The following is a 20,714-nucleotide window of genomic DNA, read 5'->3' as shown; positions in this document are numbered from 1 at the left end:
TTTAGTGTGCTTTCACCCACATTTGGTACATCACACATATCACTTGCACTTGCCATTTTGTGATCAACATACAAGTAAACAGTGCTGGAAATTGCCACTGAAAATGCTTCCCAAATACAAAGTGAAACGCATATGACAACTGCCTTCCATTGCACAGACAGAATAAACTTCCACTAATTTAAAGCAACTAAGGAAAGACTGGAAACAGAAAAAACATCGACAATAAATGCAGTTTTAAATAAAACCCTTCTGCCTCCTCCACAAGGCTGAGGGGGATAGTTAATCATGAAGTTTTCTGCCTAACTCCACATTCTTTTTCTATAATCTTTACAGCAACATTAACTACCTTTAATTACATTTTTATTTTAAAAAAATTAGTTTTGGATCCAGATAAATGTAAGTGTGGTTTGGATGGGACTATCACTGGGAACTGAAAATTGACCTTGTGGGAAACTGGTGTCACTAAGTCCAGTTAAGAAATTTATTTAACAACAATTACATTATTTCATTTCTTGAATAAGCAGGTTTCTTAACGTTTACAATAAACAAACTGCAGTTCACCATCAAAGTAATGAATGAGGAATTGTCACTGAAACTTTGGATGATTATGGCAAACGGCTGGCTCTCCTCCAAAACATTACATAATCCACAGCTCGATGCACAGTACATACAAAGACATTCCTGATCCACAGGACACTGAAAAAGTACAGCTAAGGAAAGACTTACATTGGCCAGCTTCTATACATATACAAAAATGAAAGAACATGGAATATAAAGAGAAACTAATCAAACAGGGTTATGCCACCGTCCCCACAGAAATCAAGTCCTGGAACATTTAACACAAACTGCAAACTGTAATTTTCTTCCTGCCACCAATCTAAACACAATAAAAATAACACATTAGGAAGTACTTTTTATTTCAGTGCAGCAGGCAAGATTTTAAAATAAAAACATTGAGGCCTCAAAAAATCTACAGTTAAGTGCACAGTATGAATTTAAATTTATGGAATAAATCCTCTGCAGCAATTTCTAACACTTTCATCCAACCACTACAGTAAATTGGCATTAGAATGTCCACAGAAACTCTTGCTTTCCAAAATGAAAACACTGTTTTCCCCCATTTGCAAACCTTCATGCTGTAGTTGAACACAATGTTTTATTTCAGTGTGCAAACAGAGGAAAGCAAGTCGAACAAGGAAAACTGCAGCCATCTGAGAGTTTTTGCTATTATCTACTACCAGCAAATTAACACGAAACATTAGATATAAATTCCAAATCCTAAAGCACTTTAAGAATGTGGTGTTACTGTTATCAATCAACGATGCATTCAGGTCTCTTAACAGTAAATGATTTTCAAGTTAGTTACTTATTGCAAGGAAAACATGTCTTCACTTCTGTGTAACGCTGCATCTACCACTGATTAATGTTAAATGATCCCATTATCAGTCAAGAGGGGTGGGGCAGGTTGGTGTACAATACAACTCTGCACGAGTGTGAAACCCTCCCCCCTAGTTTGGTGGTTGCATCGGTGGCTCCCCTCAAGTCCTGGTGACAGCCTGGACAAAACACATCTGTTTCACTTTATTCGAGGTCTGGAAGCTCTTCGTCGTCCGAGTCCGACTCAGCGTCGAGGTCGTCAAAGACGGGCTTCGAATCACCACCACCACCCAGGCCTCCCATCTGTCGCATCATCTGGAAAGTAATATTGCAATAAACTTAGTGCAATCAAGGGTCCATACACATAAAAATATATAACTTCACATTTTAGTGCCTCCAATTCTGTTGGCAGAAGTTTGCTTCTTAATTAGTCTTAATTTAAGTGGCAAAATAAGGAATTATAAACAACCAAGTCCTATCATTTCCATTATCTAATACTTCTGGTACTTCTGACAAATCTGACAGTGAGATCACTTTACCATTGAACTCTAGGAGCGAGTCTCAGAAAAAAAGCAAGGATATAGTTCACCTAAGTTACTTTGTACACAATTTTAAATGGTTGTAAATTCATTTATTCTTGTACTCAGGGTGTATACATGGACAAGGAAAAAACACCGGATTTCCCAGTTAAAAATACACTTTCTCCCAGATGAAAATAAACTTTCCCTGTTAGGTTACAGTATACTCTTTCTCGGCACTGTAAAACTCATCAGTCCTATGGTTTTATATGCTGGAGTAGAATTTCCCAGCACTTTAGAAAACGAAACTTAGATGGGGAGAAAACATGTTTTGAAAGACCTTTGATGTGCAGCAACACGTACGTTGCATATTTTCGTATTACGAAGTTATAAATTTGAATTCCACCAAACACCGCATATTACTTTCCAGAACATTGCAATCGAGATTGCAATGCGCTTTCGTAAGACAGTCATAGCTCCTGTCACATGATCTCGCCAGCCGATGGCAGCATAGGACACATGATGTAGTCAGCCAATAGCAAGATCACTTAAGTAGCGCGAATACACAAATAAGAAAAGTTGGTTCAAAAATGGCTCTGAGCACTATGGGACTTAACATTTGAGGTCATCAGTCCCCAAGACTTAAACCTAACTAACCTAAGGACATCACACACATCCATGCCCGAGGCAGGATTCAAACCTGCGACCATAGCAGCAGCGCGGTTCCCGACTGAAGCGCCTAGAATCGCTCTACCACAACGGCCGGCTATGAAAAGTTAATGGTTTAAATTAATATACATAGCATTCACATATAATATTGGTCTCTAAGATTAATAAGCTGGAAGAGAAGCTAAGCTTCCACATATAACGATCTTTCTTGCGTGTGCGACACTTTACGATACATCACACAAATGTGCCAGTAAAACGACGTAAATGTCTGATCTTTTGGGCTCTAAATTTTTCTAAATGGTCATCCTCAAAGAGTTGATTTTTAAATGAGAGTCAAACACTTTGTGATTTACGGAATTCACCGTACATTCTCACACATAGAGAATCTTGCGTAAAAGGAAATCTGCTTTGAATGTAATGCTTCTCAAACCACCATTCGCAATATTTTCCCACGACCTGTTAGAAATAGGTTCGTTTCAGCAATTGCAAGAGAGTGCCAAATAACAGGCGTCACCGCGCTTGCACAGCTACGTTGATGCAGGAAGCCCATATGTTCGTACGCGTAAAACATGAAAAGATCTTACGTATGGCACGAATTAAACAAGACATCAGATGATACTTCAAGAGCGTCGGAATTTCGTGAACCATACTGAAACGCATAATTCGGCTTAAAATGCACATTCGTATGTAAATTTTCTTGTAGTACCAGTACTGTATTACCTTATGTTTGGTTCTTTATTATGGCGTAATGCCATATGAACTTGAAATGCAGCTAACAGTTGAAACTAGCCAAGTGTGAAATTAAACACTTGGTTTCAAATAAATTGACTGCCTCAGCAGAAAAGATTAACTTTAAGCCAAATCTCTTTACCAAACCGGCAAAAATAACTTCACTGTTCTGTCAGAAAGGTGGAAATAAAATCTGAAACATATTTTAGCCTTCCGTAATTATGCGAATGTATTTTAATTAATTTGATAGCTCCCAGCCACAAAAATCCGTTTTGTTATCATCTAACATGAGAGCAATAAATGAAGAGGAAACAACAGAATCACTGAATGTAAACACAGGTCACGTGGACGCTCCCCACCTCAACTCAGACAGCTCTGTGCATCACCCCCCAGATTTACTATATGTCCGAACAGAGGCAATATTAAGTAGTGGCGCCTACCCACACTTCTGTAACCAGAAGCGGGAGAAAGACTCAACTGTGCATATTCAAGAGCCCGCCCGCAACAGCTCAAACAAATCTAATTTAAACAGTTGTCACGTCACGCTCATCGAAGGCAGTTAGCATTGTATAGTCTTCCTAAAGCCTTTGACACACTATGCTGTTGGCAGACGCTTGTATTAGCACTGTTTTGTTGTACACGGTGCATTTCCTTTGCAACTTAAGTTTTATTTTCGTTTGTTTTTTCTCGTTCATGTTTTGTTGCTGCAGTATTATTCTGCAGTAGCGGGATACAGTAATATCCTTTGTTAGAGTATTGGTTCTTACCAGTTAAAATCACAAAAATTTAACTGAAAACTAAAACAATGAAATTCCCAGAATTCTAAACAATTCCCAGGTTTTTCCCGGTTTTCTCCCGGATGAAAAAATTCCCCGAGTTCTTCCCGGATGTCCCGGGTCATACACCCTGTGTACTTCAGAATTATTTTATCACCCTACAGCAATTCAACATTTACTTATTCCATCTTTATGTTTCTATCTGTATGTAGTTTTTTCCCATTAATAGCCCATAGTACATTAACTCATTTCAGACATCTTCGTCACTCGTTACAAAATTTCATCTTGTGCCACCCTTCACTCTCCTCAAGAATCTCTAAAAGAAATATTGATAGTATGTGATACAATGAAACCACCCACTGCAAAATAACAAAGGAACTAGAAATTCTTTTCTTATCAGAGTACCCCAAACAATGAATGACTCCTCAAACGAATGGAAACTTATTTATTGAATGTTTTCACTGTGATTATCATGACCAACAAGGTAACGGTTCAATCTGGTTAAGTTAAATCCTACCCTGAAATTCTTCACACTGGAAGAATACACAAACAAATGCATTGGTAAGACATACTGCAAGTATTTCTAAAAATAATACTCATTTTTGCTAGAACCAAAGTAGCAGCTGTAGCCCTGGCGAGACGTCAGTGCATAGTCCAAGCATACAATAATTTTAAGCACTTACACTGTACCGAAAAGTCTCAAATGATTAATTTTTTAATAACTTGCAATTCACCTCATTAGCTAAACAGCTTCACGCGTAACTATCAGACGAAACAAAATCAAGGCAGCATACAAAGCTGCATTATAGAGGAGTTCCATCAATTTGGACTTACTATCTTTACATGAAATATTTTATAATAATTTCTGTAGCACAATTCTATGATAATTTCTGAATAAGGTAATTTTTTAACAATCAAACACTTCCTTGTTATTCCTAGCATGCATCCAAAATGGGAAGTGTGTATTGGATGACAATGTTTTCCTTACAACAGGCACACCTGACAAAAGAAGAATTATGGCTTTCAGAATCTTCACACTAATTACTCATTTTATTTATACAGAATTGGTACGGAGTAAGAAATGGTTGTGGCCTTGTTCTGCATACTGTGGTGCATACTTTACCAAATTTGTAAAAAGTAGTTATGTAAACAGACAATGCACAAATGACAAATTTGACAGTACTATTCCGCTGATGAACCTAAATATTACAAAGAAACTAAACTGTCTGACTACTTCCGGAAAATGGTTTACACTGTCTAAAAACTGAGTGACTATTAGTTCCAACTGGAATCGATTATATTAACAGTTTTTATCATCGTGAAGACAGAGGTGTCACGTCCAGGATAAAAATCGAACAAGAGCAATGAATCACTGGTAAGGAGATGTTTTGGATATAGTGGTGAAAATCATTCATCCCCATTTTTCCAGACTTCTCTTTGTTGATTAAAAAGTTGTTCCAATTGAACAGTCCTTTTTAAATTTTTGCACTACACATCACTAGCATTGTTGCATACAAGTCCTGACTCTTAGTTCAAAATGAAGCACAGTTTGTACACTGCCCTTGCTGACTGGCTTGAAACACTATTAACTATGAACAACAATGTTTAGAAGTAAACTTTGTATTTGACACTTCCTTTAGCACCTAATCTCCTGAATCTGTCTAACTAGGTTAAGGTAGTGTGATAGTAATTTCCATCTCGATTGCAATTCAGAGACCCCATTCTCAAACTTCTGCAAATCATTTTCACACATACTTCATACTTTGTGTAAATCTACATTCCATATGTATCTTGCGCGCGGGCGCGCACACGCACGCACGCAGATTTTATGGGACTAATCTGGCTGTGCATACTGCTGAACTTTAAGCACTTTCTCTATCCTTCATTTAGTCGAACAATTTACAAGCTTTTCTTTGTCATTGAAAGTTATTAGTGGACAAGTTTGTTATGGATTTTATTCAGAACAACAATTATCACTGAAACCATAATTCACAGGATCACCAGTTTCTTAAAATGTTTCCACAATGAAATATCAGCATCATTTGCATGAACATCGAAGACATTAACTAAAACATAGCACACATGCAGGTATTTAGGAGAATTTTGATTGCATACCCCATCTTCATATTTCATCTTCACAAAGCAGGAAACATTTACTTGATTCCAAATTACTGTGAAACTCTGCGACATGCACCAAGAGAGATGCTATTGGTAAGCATATACGAAAAAACAAAGTAATTCAGCTTTATCTCCATTTTAACATGTAGTAATACCACAAACTTAACTGCTAATTATTATGGATATTAAATGAGTTGCAAATTCAAACAAACAGCAAACTGACAACTGTTCCTGACACGCTATCAATGAAAACAAATTATCGCGTTGTGTTATGTTATCTGTTTACCGATGTGCTGTGAAACAAGGATATGCACCTACCATGCAGTGCAATAACACTGTCTTCCACAAATAGGATAGGGGTGTACACTTCTCCAGCCACCTGGCAAGTTACGAATTTCACAACTTGCAACATTTTTTTAAAAATACTTGCAATGTGACTTAGTAGCTAAATTTTTACATTGTTTCTTTCGTTGTATTCTCCCTTCATAAAAAATTTCAGAGCAGGTTTCAACTTGTCAGAATGGACTGTTACCTTGTAAGAAGGAAATGCAAACAACCAACACTAATCACAAAATAGTATTTCACGAAGTGCCATGAACTCCAAGTACTGTGCGATAAGAACTTTTTTAAATGTAATAGTGGCTTGACACTATTTCATCACGATTCAAGTGACAGTGATTACACAGAAGGCAAAAGTTTTGCCTTTCTAACTAAAAAATCTTAATATTTGTAGATTTTTAAGGAGCAAGCACTAGGCTTATGTTAAAGTGTCTTTCCCATTTCATTTACTTCCACTGTGTGTAGACTACCAGATGTTTGTCAGAAAGAGCACAATACAAGCCGACTTCCGCAAATAAATGATCTACCACAGTTTTACTAAGTTCAACTTCTCCATAACAGTGACAAATTCAATAAAATCTGTTTTCTTCATTAAGTACATGTCCACACTGCCAGTGAAACCTACTGAGAGTCAACCACAATTGGAAACCTACTTCAGAAATTTTGCTACATTCCATCTACACTTAACCAATCTTTTCTTTAGTTAATTAGCTTGAAGCACAAAAAATGGTCTTTATTAATCACTTAAAATCCTGATTTATTATTTTATTATTTTGCAAACAGAAATCCCAAACATACTAGGCCAACTTACGAACAGACCTCTGAAAACATAAAACTTTGCTTATATTCATTTCACACCTAGTAAGTGTGGCTGTAGACAGCATCCAGCCCTCCATTTGTAGTGCAAATGTGTTTTGGCTGAGGTGGTTGTCACTGGGTATTGTCTTTACTGTATGCAGCTTTGGATACTATAATCTGTTCATAAGATGAAACCTGATGTAAACATTGCACTATGTCTTCTTCCGTATTTGCTGGAACCTCATTGGATTTCAGTTTCACGTGGGACTGCAGCCAAGCTGTCATGAGTACTGTCAAATATGATAAGGGTATGTTTTGTGCTGCGCGTTACACGCATATCGGCTTAGCGATAATATGGGACCATAGCTTTACCGGCACATTTAACTTAGCTCTGGCCAGTCAACTGATACAGCTACAGTGATGTGGCAAGCTGCAGTTCACATCAAATGAGACAAGCAGAGGAACAATACAGTTTCGAATTTAATTTAATTTTTAAGCAGCACGAAATAATACACTGCAAATGTCCTACAATATGCCCTGTAGACGATAGACAAAAACCGCAACATGTTTTTAGCTAATGTACTATTGTAACTAAAAACAGGAATGATAAATTCTTGACTTAACCATATGGTAATTTTTCTGCATAAGCTGTGTGTAACAGAGTATTCAAGGATTTCACCATACAGTTAAATACTGAAACCACTGAAGGTATTACTTACAGTCATCTGGTAATCTCTTAGCTCTTTCCTTATCCGAATTCGAGAAATACATTTCAACTCTGTGTCCCTGCTACATGGTTAACGAGCCTATCAACAGAATCCACAAAGCCAACCAGGCGCAGAATGTTTTCTTCTTTTTATGTCGAGCCATTCTATATCCCACCAGCGTTCGGCAGTGACTTGTGAAAAAGCTATGTATGTCAATTCTACAATACTTATCTACCTCTGTGTTATAAAACGATGAACATAGTCCAAATGAAGAGGATTTGGTTTTCGTTTTTGACTTAAAAATGAAATTGTTACGTTTTCTTAATTTACACGACTTTTATGAACACTTCCATAAAACATCAATATTTAAGAGTTCGTATGTGAAATGGAGAAAGGTATTTCGCAACCAATATATAATTATAAACAAGAAGACTTGTGTTATTCATAAAAAATGAAGACTATTTTCATAATTACGTGATGTAGGTATTTAAAATTCAACGAGAAGAAAAAATGATACTGGATAAATTTGAAAAAAGCACGAATAACCACCTTTGCTTTACATTCCATTGCACTACTGACTGCACTACACGTTCAAAGTAAGCTTGTCAACTGCATTATATACAATGCTGGAAGAACTTCAAAGCCGATTACCTTTGTAAATGTATGAAAAACATTAAGAACAGCCTATTTCTCGGCTCTTTTTAACAGTGTTCCATGCGCATGTTTCACTATGGAACAGAAGGCAGCCTCAGCCATTTTCATACTGCCCATAAACACCGTGACAATGAGAGCACAATGCTGCAGAGGCTCAGACTGTACACAATTTTTGAAATAAAAACTATGTGGCTACAGCATGATTAAGAAAAATGTTGATGGCTGTTAATACATTAGAATATCTTAAACTTTTATTTAACGTAGCTTAGTAATAAGATATCCACTGCATAAATAGGACCTACTTCCAAGAGCATAACACCACCAGTGTACATGTGCTACAGCTCCTGACAAATCATTGCGTCTGTTCGTTTAAGTCAGGTTTATTCTTATGATGAACGGATTATAGACACTATGCTGCATGCTTTGATGCCCAAATCTGACAATGAATTTGGTGGTTCTGAAAATCTAGAAGAATGAAGTTGCTTCATGAGAAAGTGACAATAGTTGCCACTGACGTGCTTCTCAGTGGTACAAGATAAATACACCCACTGCACTCCACCCAGCTCTTCCAATACTTACACAGGAAATAATTGTGAAATACATGGTTGAACTTCAGACCTACACAGAAACTAAAAAATGCCTTCAAGTTTCAGGATATTTTAGTCAAAGTCCAATGTACGAGTATGCTCTTGAATTTATTGTGATCTTCAAAGATATGCACATCATTTAAGCTTTAAAGCTATATCCAAATGTGTATATAATTTTATTCATTATAGGGTGTTTTTCAATGGGAGGGGAGTGGGGTGGAGGTGGGGAGAGCAATATGTTAATGATTGTGGAACATTTAACACAGTAAATGGCATGCTGTACAGTACAGATAGGCAACTGGTGGCCCGCAGGCTGGATCCAACCTACAATTTGTTTCAATCCAGCCCACAAATTCAAAAGATTACCCCCAATTGTTTGTCAACTAGAACAGCTTATCTCTATGCTGTATGTTGTTTTTCTATTCTTTCTCATATTAATGTTAGAAAATGACTCATTGTGGATGTTATCAACGCCAACTTTTGAAATCTAAGCTATTTAGTAATGAATTAGCTGTCAACAGTTGCTTTTATAGGTGTTCATTTTTCCATGATCATTTCAAGATGCCTGGAAACCCATCTCCAGAAGTTTACATTTGTGCGTTGTGAACACTGATGTAAGGCAAGGAGCACCATTCATACCAGCATGTTGGCATATAATTGGAACATTGACACTATAGTTGTGACTTGTGATGTGACCAGGTGGCCTGCAAGCTTAAGCATGTCAATTAGGTCCATAGGTTACCAAAGGTTGTCCATGCCTGCTGTAGAGTGATAACTGGCCACTTTGTGTGTTATCTTATGACTGATTTAACATTTAACAACAGATCCACGTACAGAAACCTTTCTCACTTTCACAATACACAGGGCTCCTATATGCCCGAAAATCCCTATTCACAAGACTAACATCCAATGCATGAACACAGAGCTCCAATTTGAAGAAATGAATATTGAAGTTTTGCACTCCGTTACACCTCTCCCTGTATATTATGGAGCACATCAGCTTATAAACTTTTATGCCTGTCACCAGCAGCTCTGTATTTCAAATGTAAGTAGTGAGCATACATGCACTCAAAGCATTCATTTGTTATCAGAATATGTAGGACACACTGATTCTGACTGCTGAAGTTTCGACACTGAAAACTAACAACTATCATGAGAAGTGTGAACACAGAAAGAAAAAAAATTAAATTCCCGAAAGAGAACTGAAGGAAAGTGACACGAAATACTTCCACAATTTTATAAATAAGTTTATAGATTCTGGTGAGTAATGCTTTTGCACTGCAGAGCACTTTCAAATTTGATATGTAATTTTTTAACTGGAAAAAGGAATTTCTGGTAAAACATTGTATTTTGGATAATCCATGTATTCTAGTCCACATTAATCCAGAAAATGTGCAGCTTGCTGTAGTACAAAGCAATTTTCTGATTTTATTCAATAATTAAACTTATAAGGACTGTGCAGCTAGAATGTAACAAAAAAATTGCATTTAGAAGCAATTTTTAATTGGCATTTAGTACACACAACATGCAAAATTCAGAAATCGTGTTCAACATTTTAAGCATAGGAGAAACTTATTGCTATATTTCTGGTTGTGGTATATCTTTAAGCAATGTTCCATACAAATGCTCACAAAATGGTTACTAAACTGCTGGTGCAAAAAGTTATACGTGCAGACGTTTGGGCGAGAATGCAAAATCCAACTACCAATATTACAGAGCATAAAAGAAAGAGTCAATGGGAAAATAGTGACTTCCAATGTTACAGACCAATATGTGCAACATAGAACTGCACTAAAAGAGTGCATTGCCCAAAGCTGAGGGGGTTAGCCTCTCAACTGTTCCTGACAATTACACTTCACTGGCCGATATCCATAGAAATTTTGACACTTTTACACCCAGCACAAAGCATTATATTCTTTTTGTTTGACATCATAATTTATCAAATTACCCATTTATGGTAAATGCTGTACCCTGCTTGCATCATCCAATCTATTCCAGTGTTCTCTCCCCACCTTCTCCAGGGAGGTTCATAAAAATATTTACAACTTCAGTGGTTTGGCATCTGTTAGATGAGAAAATACTGCAATCATCCAAGCAATGTGCTTGGGATGATCCAAAATACTTTTTCATGGCCAGAAGTGTGTAGTGATGAAAAATATCCCACGAAAGTGGTGAAGTACACAGTAGCAACATGACAAATGACTTGAGACAGAGTTAAATTGTCTGCACTGATCAGCAGGACATGTGGATGTGTGTGGTAGACACTTGTCCAGTACCAACAAGTCCAGAACTAAGTCACAAATAATCCAGAGGTAGTTAGGAAACTGGTTCTGACATACCACCCAGTCATGGGAGATAGGGGAAATGAGGCTGCTAGTCAAATCACAATGAGCCTCTCCATCTTATTGAAAAACTTTTCTGGCATATGTGTAAGCTACAAAGATGCAGAATGCAATAAGTAAGTACACTGCTTGTGCATCGAAATTTATCAAGATAATCATGTTCCTCATGTGTGTCACATTGGACTATGAAGCTCTTGTTTGGAAATTATCACAAAGAAAATTTTTATTTTCTGATCAAGTTTTCTTGAATAGGTGTTATGTTTTGAATAAAACGCTATTTTCATGCCTATAAATCAAATTCAGTTATCCCATATCCATCTCCATCAAATTAACGACTTCACAACAATACTACGAAATGTGTGCCCTGAATCTAAACAGTACGGGGTCAATGATGTCACAGAGCCAGTTGACAAGCTGTATGTAGCTCAGTCCAAGATAACAATGGCAACATTAATAAGGAGTATAAAATTTACCAGAATGATACAGATAAATTAAGTTTTCAAGGTACCTGGTGTGCCTGCATAGGGAAGTGTAAAATTAGTGTCTACATCTACATTTATCCTTGGGAAACCATCAGACAGTGTATCAGTTCTTCCAGTCCCATTAAGTAAGCCTCCCCATCTCTCTTCCATATGCGCATGCACATGGGAAGAATGACCATTGGTCATCAGCTCTAGTGTCAAATTTTATGGTTGTGTTCATTTCACTTCATGCATGTGGTATGAAGTAAAATGCAGCTCAACTTCCCAAAGCATATTACCCAGAAATTTCAACACAGAACCTATACATAATGAACAACATTTACCTTCTACCATTTGCCATTGTTTTTTGGCATCTCTCTCTCTCTCTCTCTCTCTCTCTCTCTCTCTCTCTCTCTCTCACACACACACACACACACACACACACACACACACACACACACACACCTGATGAATTCATCTTACAGGTGTCTTGTAAGCCAACTGTTGTGGATGAATTACCTCCTTAAGATCATTCTTACTAATCTCTGCCTAGCACCCAGCTTTTCATATTATATTTTATTATTTAGATATTTCCAGAGATTCATCAGCAATTTTGCACTAGATTTCTTCTATGTATGAGCAATATGTTTGTTTATATTTATGATCAACTGTAAGCCCCTGCACTATTTACCAATCCTCAGCAGTACTTCCAGCAGTTCATTACAGTCTTCTGACACTAGAACTGTCTTACAGACAACTGCATCATCTGCAGACAGCCTCATGGAGCTTCTGACAACTAAATCACACAATTTGTAACAATTTTGACTTAAAAAGAAAACTATTTAAAAATTTAGAGTTGATCAGCACAACATAATATGCACAATGAGAATTATTAGGAAAAACAGGAAAAAAGCAACAGGATCTTGAGTGACAAACTGTTACTAACCAATAAGGAATTTGAGGTGGGCAAACAATCTGGCCAGACAAATATACAACATGGAACCCAAAATTTTCGGGACTGGTGCTGCCATCTTTAACGTAGTAGTATAGTAGTAGATCTTTGCACCACTAGGTGGCAAGAGCTGCATATCTGATGAGTCAGTGTGTGGAGTGGCATTCAGCTGAGAGGACATATGTGTCCACAGTGATTTCTGTAATACTGTTTGGTGTGTGGCAATTTTACAATGGATCCACAAATAGAACAGCACGTGTGTATCAAATCCCGTGCAAATCTCTGGGAAAGTTCTACGGAGATACTTGCAATGATTCAACAGGTGTTTGGGGGACAGAGCATGAGCCATATGCATGTGTGAGTGGCACGCTCTGTTCAGGGCCGGCTGTCAGACAGTCAATGATGCTCACACTGGAAGGCCCATTAGCTGCACACCAGACATTGTTGCCAAACTTCAACAATCGGTTCGTGCAGATCAACATTGAACCATTCAAGACCTTGTGGATGAAGTAGGTATTGATTATGGGACATGCCAACAATTGACTGAAGAATTGGGCATACATCGTGTCGCCGCAAAATTTGTGCCAAGGATCTCGACTGCCGTCATACCACACCTGATGAACCAACCTTCTTGACACAAGTTATCACCGGCGAAGATAGCTGGATTTGTGGTTATGACCCAAATACACAGCAACAATCATCCAAGACCCAAAAAAGCAAGACAGGTGAAGAGCACGATCGTTTTCTTTGATACCAAGGGAATTGTGCACAAGGAATTCGTCCCACCCAACCAAACAGCAAATTCCGTGTACTATTGCGAGATTTAGCGACGGCCCGAACTTTGGCGTCAAGGGAACTGTCTGCTGAATCACGACAATGCACTGTTACACAACCTTGCTCACCAGGACCTTTTCAGCAAAAAACATGATGGTTGTACCCCACCCACCATAAATGCCAGATTTGGCATCTTGCGGTGTTAAACACACTCAAAAAACAGGACTTCCAGAAAACACTTGACCAGTGGCAGAAGCGCTAGGACCGTTGAGTACATGCAGATGGGAACTACTTCAAGGGTGACTGACCATTAGTCCAAAGATTATGTTTTTAACAAATGGCAGCAACAGCCCCGAAAAGTTTGGATAGCACCTTCTAGGGTAGTTCTATACTGGATTCCAAAGGAGAAAAGAAGACGACAACCATATAGAAGGTGGGTAGGCATTAGAGAACAGGTAGGAGAAACAGGGACATGCTAAACCGGAGGAACATCTACAGTAACTTATCCAGCAGTTTATTATGGTGATTGTTGCAGCCAACTGACTTACCTCTTCCAGGTCCTCCGGCTGTCCCGTCTCATCGTCGCTGTCATCCTCATCCTTCCACTTGTTGAAGTCCACCTTCAACCAGTGCCGCTTTTGCTTGTCAGAACAGAGATGAGGCCAATACCCCTGGGACGATTCTTTCTTCTTCAGTACAAGCTCAATATTGCGTGCTTTTACAGATGTTACAGACTTGTCGGGGTCCACTTCTTTATACAACGGAATTGTAACCTGTTAAAAAGAGTTTATTTTTGCATAAAAAGCACTGTACAATAACTATGAAATTGTTACTTTTGTATTTTGCCTAACACTTGGTATCAAAGCTTCGTTCCTAGGCACTGCCGGACAAAAGGCTTTCATAAAGCGGTGTTCCTTGCCCCACACACAAAATTCAAGCTTTCGCAACAAACTGTTGCCTCATCAGGAAAGAGGGAAGGAGAGGGGAAGACGAAAGGAAGTGGGTTTTAAGGGAGAGGGTAAGGAGTCATTCCAATCCCGGGAGCGGAAAGACTTACCTTAGGGGGAAAAAAGGACAGGTATACACTCGCACACACACACATATCCATCCACACATACAGTCTGTATGAGAGGAGAGGATATACTGAAGGGCAAGTTCCCATCTCCGGAGTTCTGACAGGTTGGTGTTAGTGGGAAGTATCCAGATAACGCGGACGGTGTAACACTGTTGGTAATGAGGATCACCCTGTGGCTAAACATGCCTTGGTGCATGGCCAGCACATCTTGGCACAGTGTTACACCGTCCGGATTATCTGGATACTTCCCACAAACACCAACCTGTCAAAACTCCGGAGATGGGAACTTGCCCTTCAGTATATCCTCTCTTCTCGTTATCCGCCAGGCCTCAATCTCCATTAATTTCAATTTGCCGCCACTCATACCTCACCTGTCTTTCAACAACATCTTTGCCTCTGTACTTCTGCCTTGACTGACATCTCTGCCCAAACTCTTTGCCTTTACTAGTCAGGTAGTTTTTAGCAGTTATAGGTACCCCAACAAAGACCCACAATCAAACTGTAGTGTAAAATTACTCAGTGAAGCTTGCATACAGTATTTGAACATTACGGCAATTTACACATTTAAACTTCACATTTTCACAGCATTTTTATCCAACACACACTTTCAATATAGTCAAGGCAAATGCACCCAGAGAAGGTAAACTGACAAGTTGAAATCTATAAGCCCACTTTTACATTCCCAGAATTAACATTTACCTACTCTTTACAACATTTACAGCTCTCTCCTTTCATAATGTTAATTTGCACCCACTTTTACGTTAATATAATTTCAATTTCCTGTGATTTACACTTAATTTTCATGGAGAAAAATTTCTTAACAGACACACAATGATGCTGGCCTCAAATTAGTGTCTACAGACATTTATGCGATTAAATTTCTTGCCACTAGGGTACTCAGCTCAGCAAATCTGAATTGGTGAAAGTAGGAACAATTCATGCTTTGTTCACTGTTGCTGGAAAGGTTTACTTAGCACTGTGACTGAATGACTAGGTTCGAAGAAACAATTTGCAAACCATCACAAACTTTTTCCATCTTTGTCTACAGCACCTGCACAGCTTTGTGATGATCGTGACACCTACGCAAACATACATTTCGTGTTTTATCTGGGAACTTTGAGCACTGGTTGACACCCTTGCTCTCTCTATGTTGTTCAAATGTTCCTTGAAGCATAGTACTTGCTTATTTGAAGCTTCAATCTACCACAAACTCTTATCCAAGTATTCTCCAAAACTAAGGATTCATGAGAAGCATATGTGAAGGAAGAAAGGATTTTGGATAAAGTGCTTCCGAACTTCAGACAACAGGAATTTCACAGTAACATATAAGCTGAAAATTCAACACAAACTTCGTGCAAATGCTCAACCAAGCAAATGGAACATATATGAAATAAATTCCATTCCTGATAATACATCTTGCAAATTTCAGTAAAAGATAAAATTTTCATGAGCAGTATAACAATAAAATGTGGTGAGAGTATACAATATAATTAAATATAAACTAGAACTTTAACACACAAACACTGGCAGAACAATGCCCTTCAGATTTTAGTCTTCTTTCTTCCAAGAATGTAAAAAAGTGACAAAGACATTGTCTAACAAGGCACTTAAGTACAGATTTTTTAAAATTGCATAAAACAGCTAAATCCTTCACATACAAAAATTTTTATGTTTCATACCTTCCTTGCCTGTTCCTCCATCTAACATGCCAACCAACATTACCCACCCATAATCATTCAATTTCACTGTGCTGTCTACTACCTGCCAAGGTCCCATTGTTAAAACTTACATCTTTCACTTTATCCCTCTTCACTTAAATTTTCCTTGCGCATTAAAGTAATTTCCCCTTTTTGTCCGTCAATTGACAAAACTAAAATAATAATCTGTATGCCAATTTCCCTAAACTGATCTTTGTATTTCCAACCAACAATATAAAACTATAGAACAGGCCGTTCTGTTAAAACATTTACTTTCCTTGCCCAAAAGCTCAACAGGACCACTCACCTCGTGCAGCTTTCTTTCGGTACCACCAACACCCTTGAAGTACACCTTGTCAGTGTCGATATTGATCACAGGATCTTTGCAGTCCTCCAGGCACACAGTTAGGAAGACGACTCCGGGGCGTTGTGCCCACATAACTGGAGGCGGCACAGGTCTATGACAAAGTTATTTCCAAAATCAGTTCTAATGCCTGCCATCCTGGATGACAAACTTCGGAAACAAAATTTGATTAATATGGTAATACTACAACAAGTATATAAATGAACACTGGATGTGTGAAATAAAAGACTACTTTTTGATTAGCATTTTTGCTCTACAAGAAGCAAGCAAATAAGGTACAAGTTTAATGCTGTGGCTTCGTTACTGGTTTTTCTATGTGACCCTTCATGAAGGTATTTGATCCACATCATCTAAACCTTTGGATGTGGCATGCAAAGTCATTGTGCTCACACAGCAAGACCAGAACTGACAATATTTCCCTTGAGCCTATGTTAGCTTTCGGAAAATAGGTTATGGCAACAGACTGATCTGTAGCGTAGCCCGACGTCTACGTCCCATTGAAAGACAAGTTTGGTTGCAAGTATAGGAAGCTTCAGTTAATCCCAATTCATATCAACACTCAAATAAGGCTATAATTACGCACTACATGTATTTTACTGAAAAGTAGGCTACACCTCAATTTAAACTGACAATTTTTGGAATTTCAAAAATCATTAACAAACTAATTAATCTTTGACCACGACAAATTTCTGGATAAACTAACACTTGTAGCCATAAAAATTTTATCTGCAACTGCTGATTCAAAACAAAAGATTCTCCAAGCAAACAGTATTTCATTCTGCTCATATAAGCATGTTAGCTGGAGAAAAGTCTAACAATCTTACAGTACGGCTTCAAAGGTTTAGCACAATTTTTCACAAACTGTTACATATCTGCATCTAAATATAAATACTATCTACAGTAAAACGATGAGGGGATTACTGAGCATATCAACAATTGTGCATCTATGATATTGCTGCATGAAGTGTGATGGTGCCCTACACTGTTCGTTGTCATGAGACTTCATCTGTAATACAGCTTAGGTCAGAGTTGGAGATGGCAGTGAAGAAATTGTGAAATAGTGAGTAGTATAGCTGTTTACAGTTTAGGTTGAGGCTCAGAATTATTACAGGTCACAACTACATGGAAAAGCTCTGAAGGATATTCTTACTGCTAGCATGAAGCACTGCCCATTAACTATGAAACTTTCTCATGCTTTGAGCAAATTCCGTGTAGGGCATATCACTTATTTGACTATTGAAAAATTTAGCTGAATCCTTAATTTAATACACCATGAAAGTACGCTGTAGTTACCACCAATATATTTCAACGAATTTCAAAGATTACACTGCCATTAGGTGATAAATGTTGAATTAATTTTCCCCCACTCAGAACAGCCAAGGTAAGTGCTGAAACTGGCAAATAATGGAATCACTTGCATGTTGTCCCCTCCTTAGTACACGAGACATAGCACCTACACAGATAGCACGATGTATCTCGCCGATTCCAGCAAATTTTAATAGTTTTGTGCCTGTGGCCACTTCCATAGTGTAATAACATTTTTAGCAGCCTAACTCGACAGTATAAAATCTGCTCTGATAAAGATTCGACATGCCTCTTATCACAAATGAATTGTTTCATAGTTTCGCACAGTTACAATGAAAATTGAAAAGTATAAGATACCCCACAGGAAAATTTTCTGAACGCTTTAAACTAATTCAATATATAAACCTTAATTCACAATGAACATGCCCACTATAATGTCCAATAATATGAATAATATTTACATACACTACTACTCTTAGGTCACTAGTGAGCTAAAATTCACTGACGAAATTGGAGAAAAATTTTGCAGTCACAGGGAACATTTCTAAACTGAACAAAAGTAACTTTGCAGTAAATTTTCCGCGCTATACTACGACGCAGTAACCGACGATAAATTAACTAACCTGTAGCTGCTTGATTCATGGTTAAATTAAAACCAGTTAATGCTCTTAAGCGTAGATAATGTTACTGGTTGAGACCCCCCCCCCCCCCCACAAAATACTAACGGAATATCTACTAGAACAGTGTAAACTAAACAGGACATTATGTAGAAACGGAACACGTGAATTTTCTGCAACTCACGTATGTAATTCTAACATTTTTTATTAAATCAAAAATGATCTTAGATTTAATTTTTTTTACATAAAACCAACCACTGAACCTGAAGCATGCCATGCTACAACAGAATCATTCACGCCAAACCAAAACCGCCATTACTGCAGACTCATTGTGTAGTTTGCACATGGCATGACTATTTATACCGTCAAGCCACATAATACTTACGAGCTATCTTGAACCATCGTGTGTGGTGCAAAAATTCAACCGGCCAAATTCCGTGCACTATACTTGCGATTAACCCGCGACAGAAAAAATGGGCAGACACCGGTTCAACACAAGTAAAACTCTATGAAAGAATTCGTGTATTACTACGTTATGTGTATGACGTTAACCCTACACAAAGGTTAGCAATTCTGAGCGCTCTCAAATCTTGTGACAGTCACCGACAGTCCAGAAAGTTCGCTAATCAATAAACACGAGATCTGCACTAAAACTGAAAACGCCAAGATGGCGCCTATTCAAGTTCAGGTGCGATGGGATACTGCGAGAGGGGCACAGCGGAACGAAAACGATTACACGCTATACGACAGTACAGAAATACTAGGCAAATATTTTTGGCAATACATTCGGGCGCGCCAAGAAAAGAAGAAACAATGTGCAATTTTCTACTCACGCTTCGTCTCCAGACATTTCAGCGTAGTTACAAAACGAGTAGGCAGAATTACAAAACAATCGAAGGTTCCTGCTGCGCAGATAGTACTGTTCTCGAAACCAGAGGGGGGGAACTACACGCTGTTATCTTTGCCTTAATAAGAAGACGCAGTTAAATAGGAAATTTTGGAGAGCGGCCATTCCTTATGCTATAAATTGATTCTTAAAATCGCACATTGTTTTTATTTTACAGAATTAAGTTTACACTTAATTTACAGAGCAAATATTGCTGCGTTCTTTAGAAACCACATCGATATACAAGTTCGATAGTTGGCTAGTAAGAGGGAGTCCAGGAGTTCACTTTACTGTGTATATTCTCATACATATGAAATCTTTATGATTTTCATTAGCAGAATAAGAATAATTCTATCCAAAAGTAAGCGATACCTGTTTCGTTTTACAAACATTATGTGGATAACATGAGACCAGAACAAAATTCAGATGTGTAAGGAAGCGAGCTCGGGGAAGTACCAAAATCCACGCCCTTCAATAGCAGTTCTTGTGTTCAAAGAGAATAATCTACAGATATTGCCGTAGAAATTGGCGCCACGTTTTCAATAATGACTGACCCCTGTAAGGCCATTACTTTGTTGAACAGGTTTCGTATCTATTTGTGTCAGACGATTTACGGAAGCAACACGCTTCCATATAAATGAAATTTATGTTCCACATACCTTTAAAAGAGGAGAATAGTAATATGATAATGAAAAATAATGAAGCAAATATTATTGCCAAAAAAAGAATATGAAGGTCAAGCATGCTGATACAACGTAGGCTCCGGCCCAACAAGCAACGTTCACTCGACAAACCAGATGAAAATCCGACGGGAGTTTTGTCTTTCATGTCCAACATATCCCTGGGCGCTTCTTGCGAACGTTTCATCAAAGCGTCAAGAGTTTATTACTAGTTTTCAGGACTCTCACTGCTATTCCAGTGCAAATGCACGTTATCAATCTACAAAAAATACAATCCCTTCAATTGATA

General features: G+C 38.0%; 1 protein-coding gene across 2 annotated transcripts; it reads right to left on the bottom strand.

Moving 5' to 3' along the window:
- Positions 1-467: 467 nt before the first annotated feature.
- LOC124720271 (prostaglandin E synthase 3-like) lies at positions 468-19,794 on the bottom strand. 2 transcript variants are annotated; one of them, XM_047245588.1, is made up of 4 exons: positions 19,693-19,794; positions 16,881-17,031; positions 14,350-14,574; positions 468-1,692 (listed from the first exon to the last, which is right to left on the bottom strand). In XM_047245588.1, the coding sequence occupies exons 1-4, from the start codon at positions 19,707-19,709 to the stop codon at positions 1,582-1,584; spliced, it is 504 nt and encodes a 167-aa protein (XP_047101544.1). In that variant the 5' UTR covers positions 19,710-19,794; the 3' UTR covers positions 468-1,581. The 2 variants fall into 2 exon arrangements, with proteins under 2 accessions (XP_047101544.1, XP_047101543.1); XM_047245587.1 differs by lacking the exon at positions 19,693-19,794 and adding an exon at positions 19,245-19,544.
- Positions 19,795-20,714: the final 920 nt, after the last annotated feature.

The sequence above is a fragment of the Schistocerca piceifrons genome, chromosome 11 (assembly GCF_021461385.2).
Source record: "Schistocerca piceifrons isolate TAMUIC-IGC-003096 chromosome 11, iqSchPice1.1, whole genome shotgun sequence".
Classification (NCBI taxonomy): Eukaryota; Metazoa; Arthropoda; class Insecta; order Orthoptera; family Acrididae; genus Schistocerca; species Schistocerca piceifrons.
The sequence above is the reverse complement of the archived record's forward strand: the minus strand, read 5'-3'. Positions and strand labels throughout refer to the sequence as shown.

Coding starts and splice junctions, on each gene's coding strand:
- LOC124720271 (XM_047245588.1), bottom strand. Junction 14,575..16,880: donor CCGAAAGAAAGCTGCACGAG/GTGAGTGGTCCT, acceptor TCTTTTTAACAG/GTTACAATTCCGTTGTATAA. Junction 1,693..14,349: donor AGCCGGAGGACCTGGAAGAG/GTAAGTCAGTTG, acceptor ATTACTTTCCAG/ATGATGCGACAGATGGGAGG.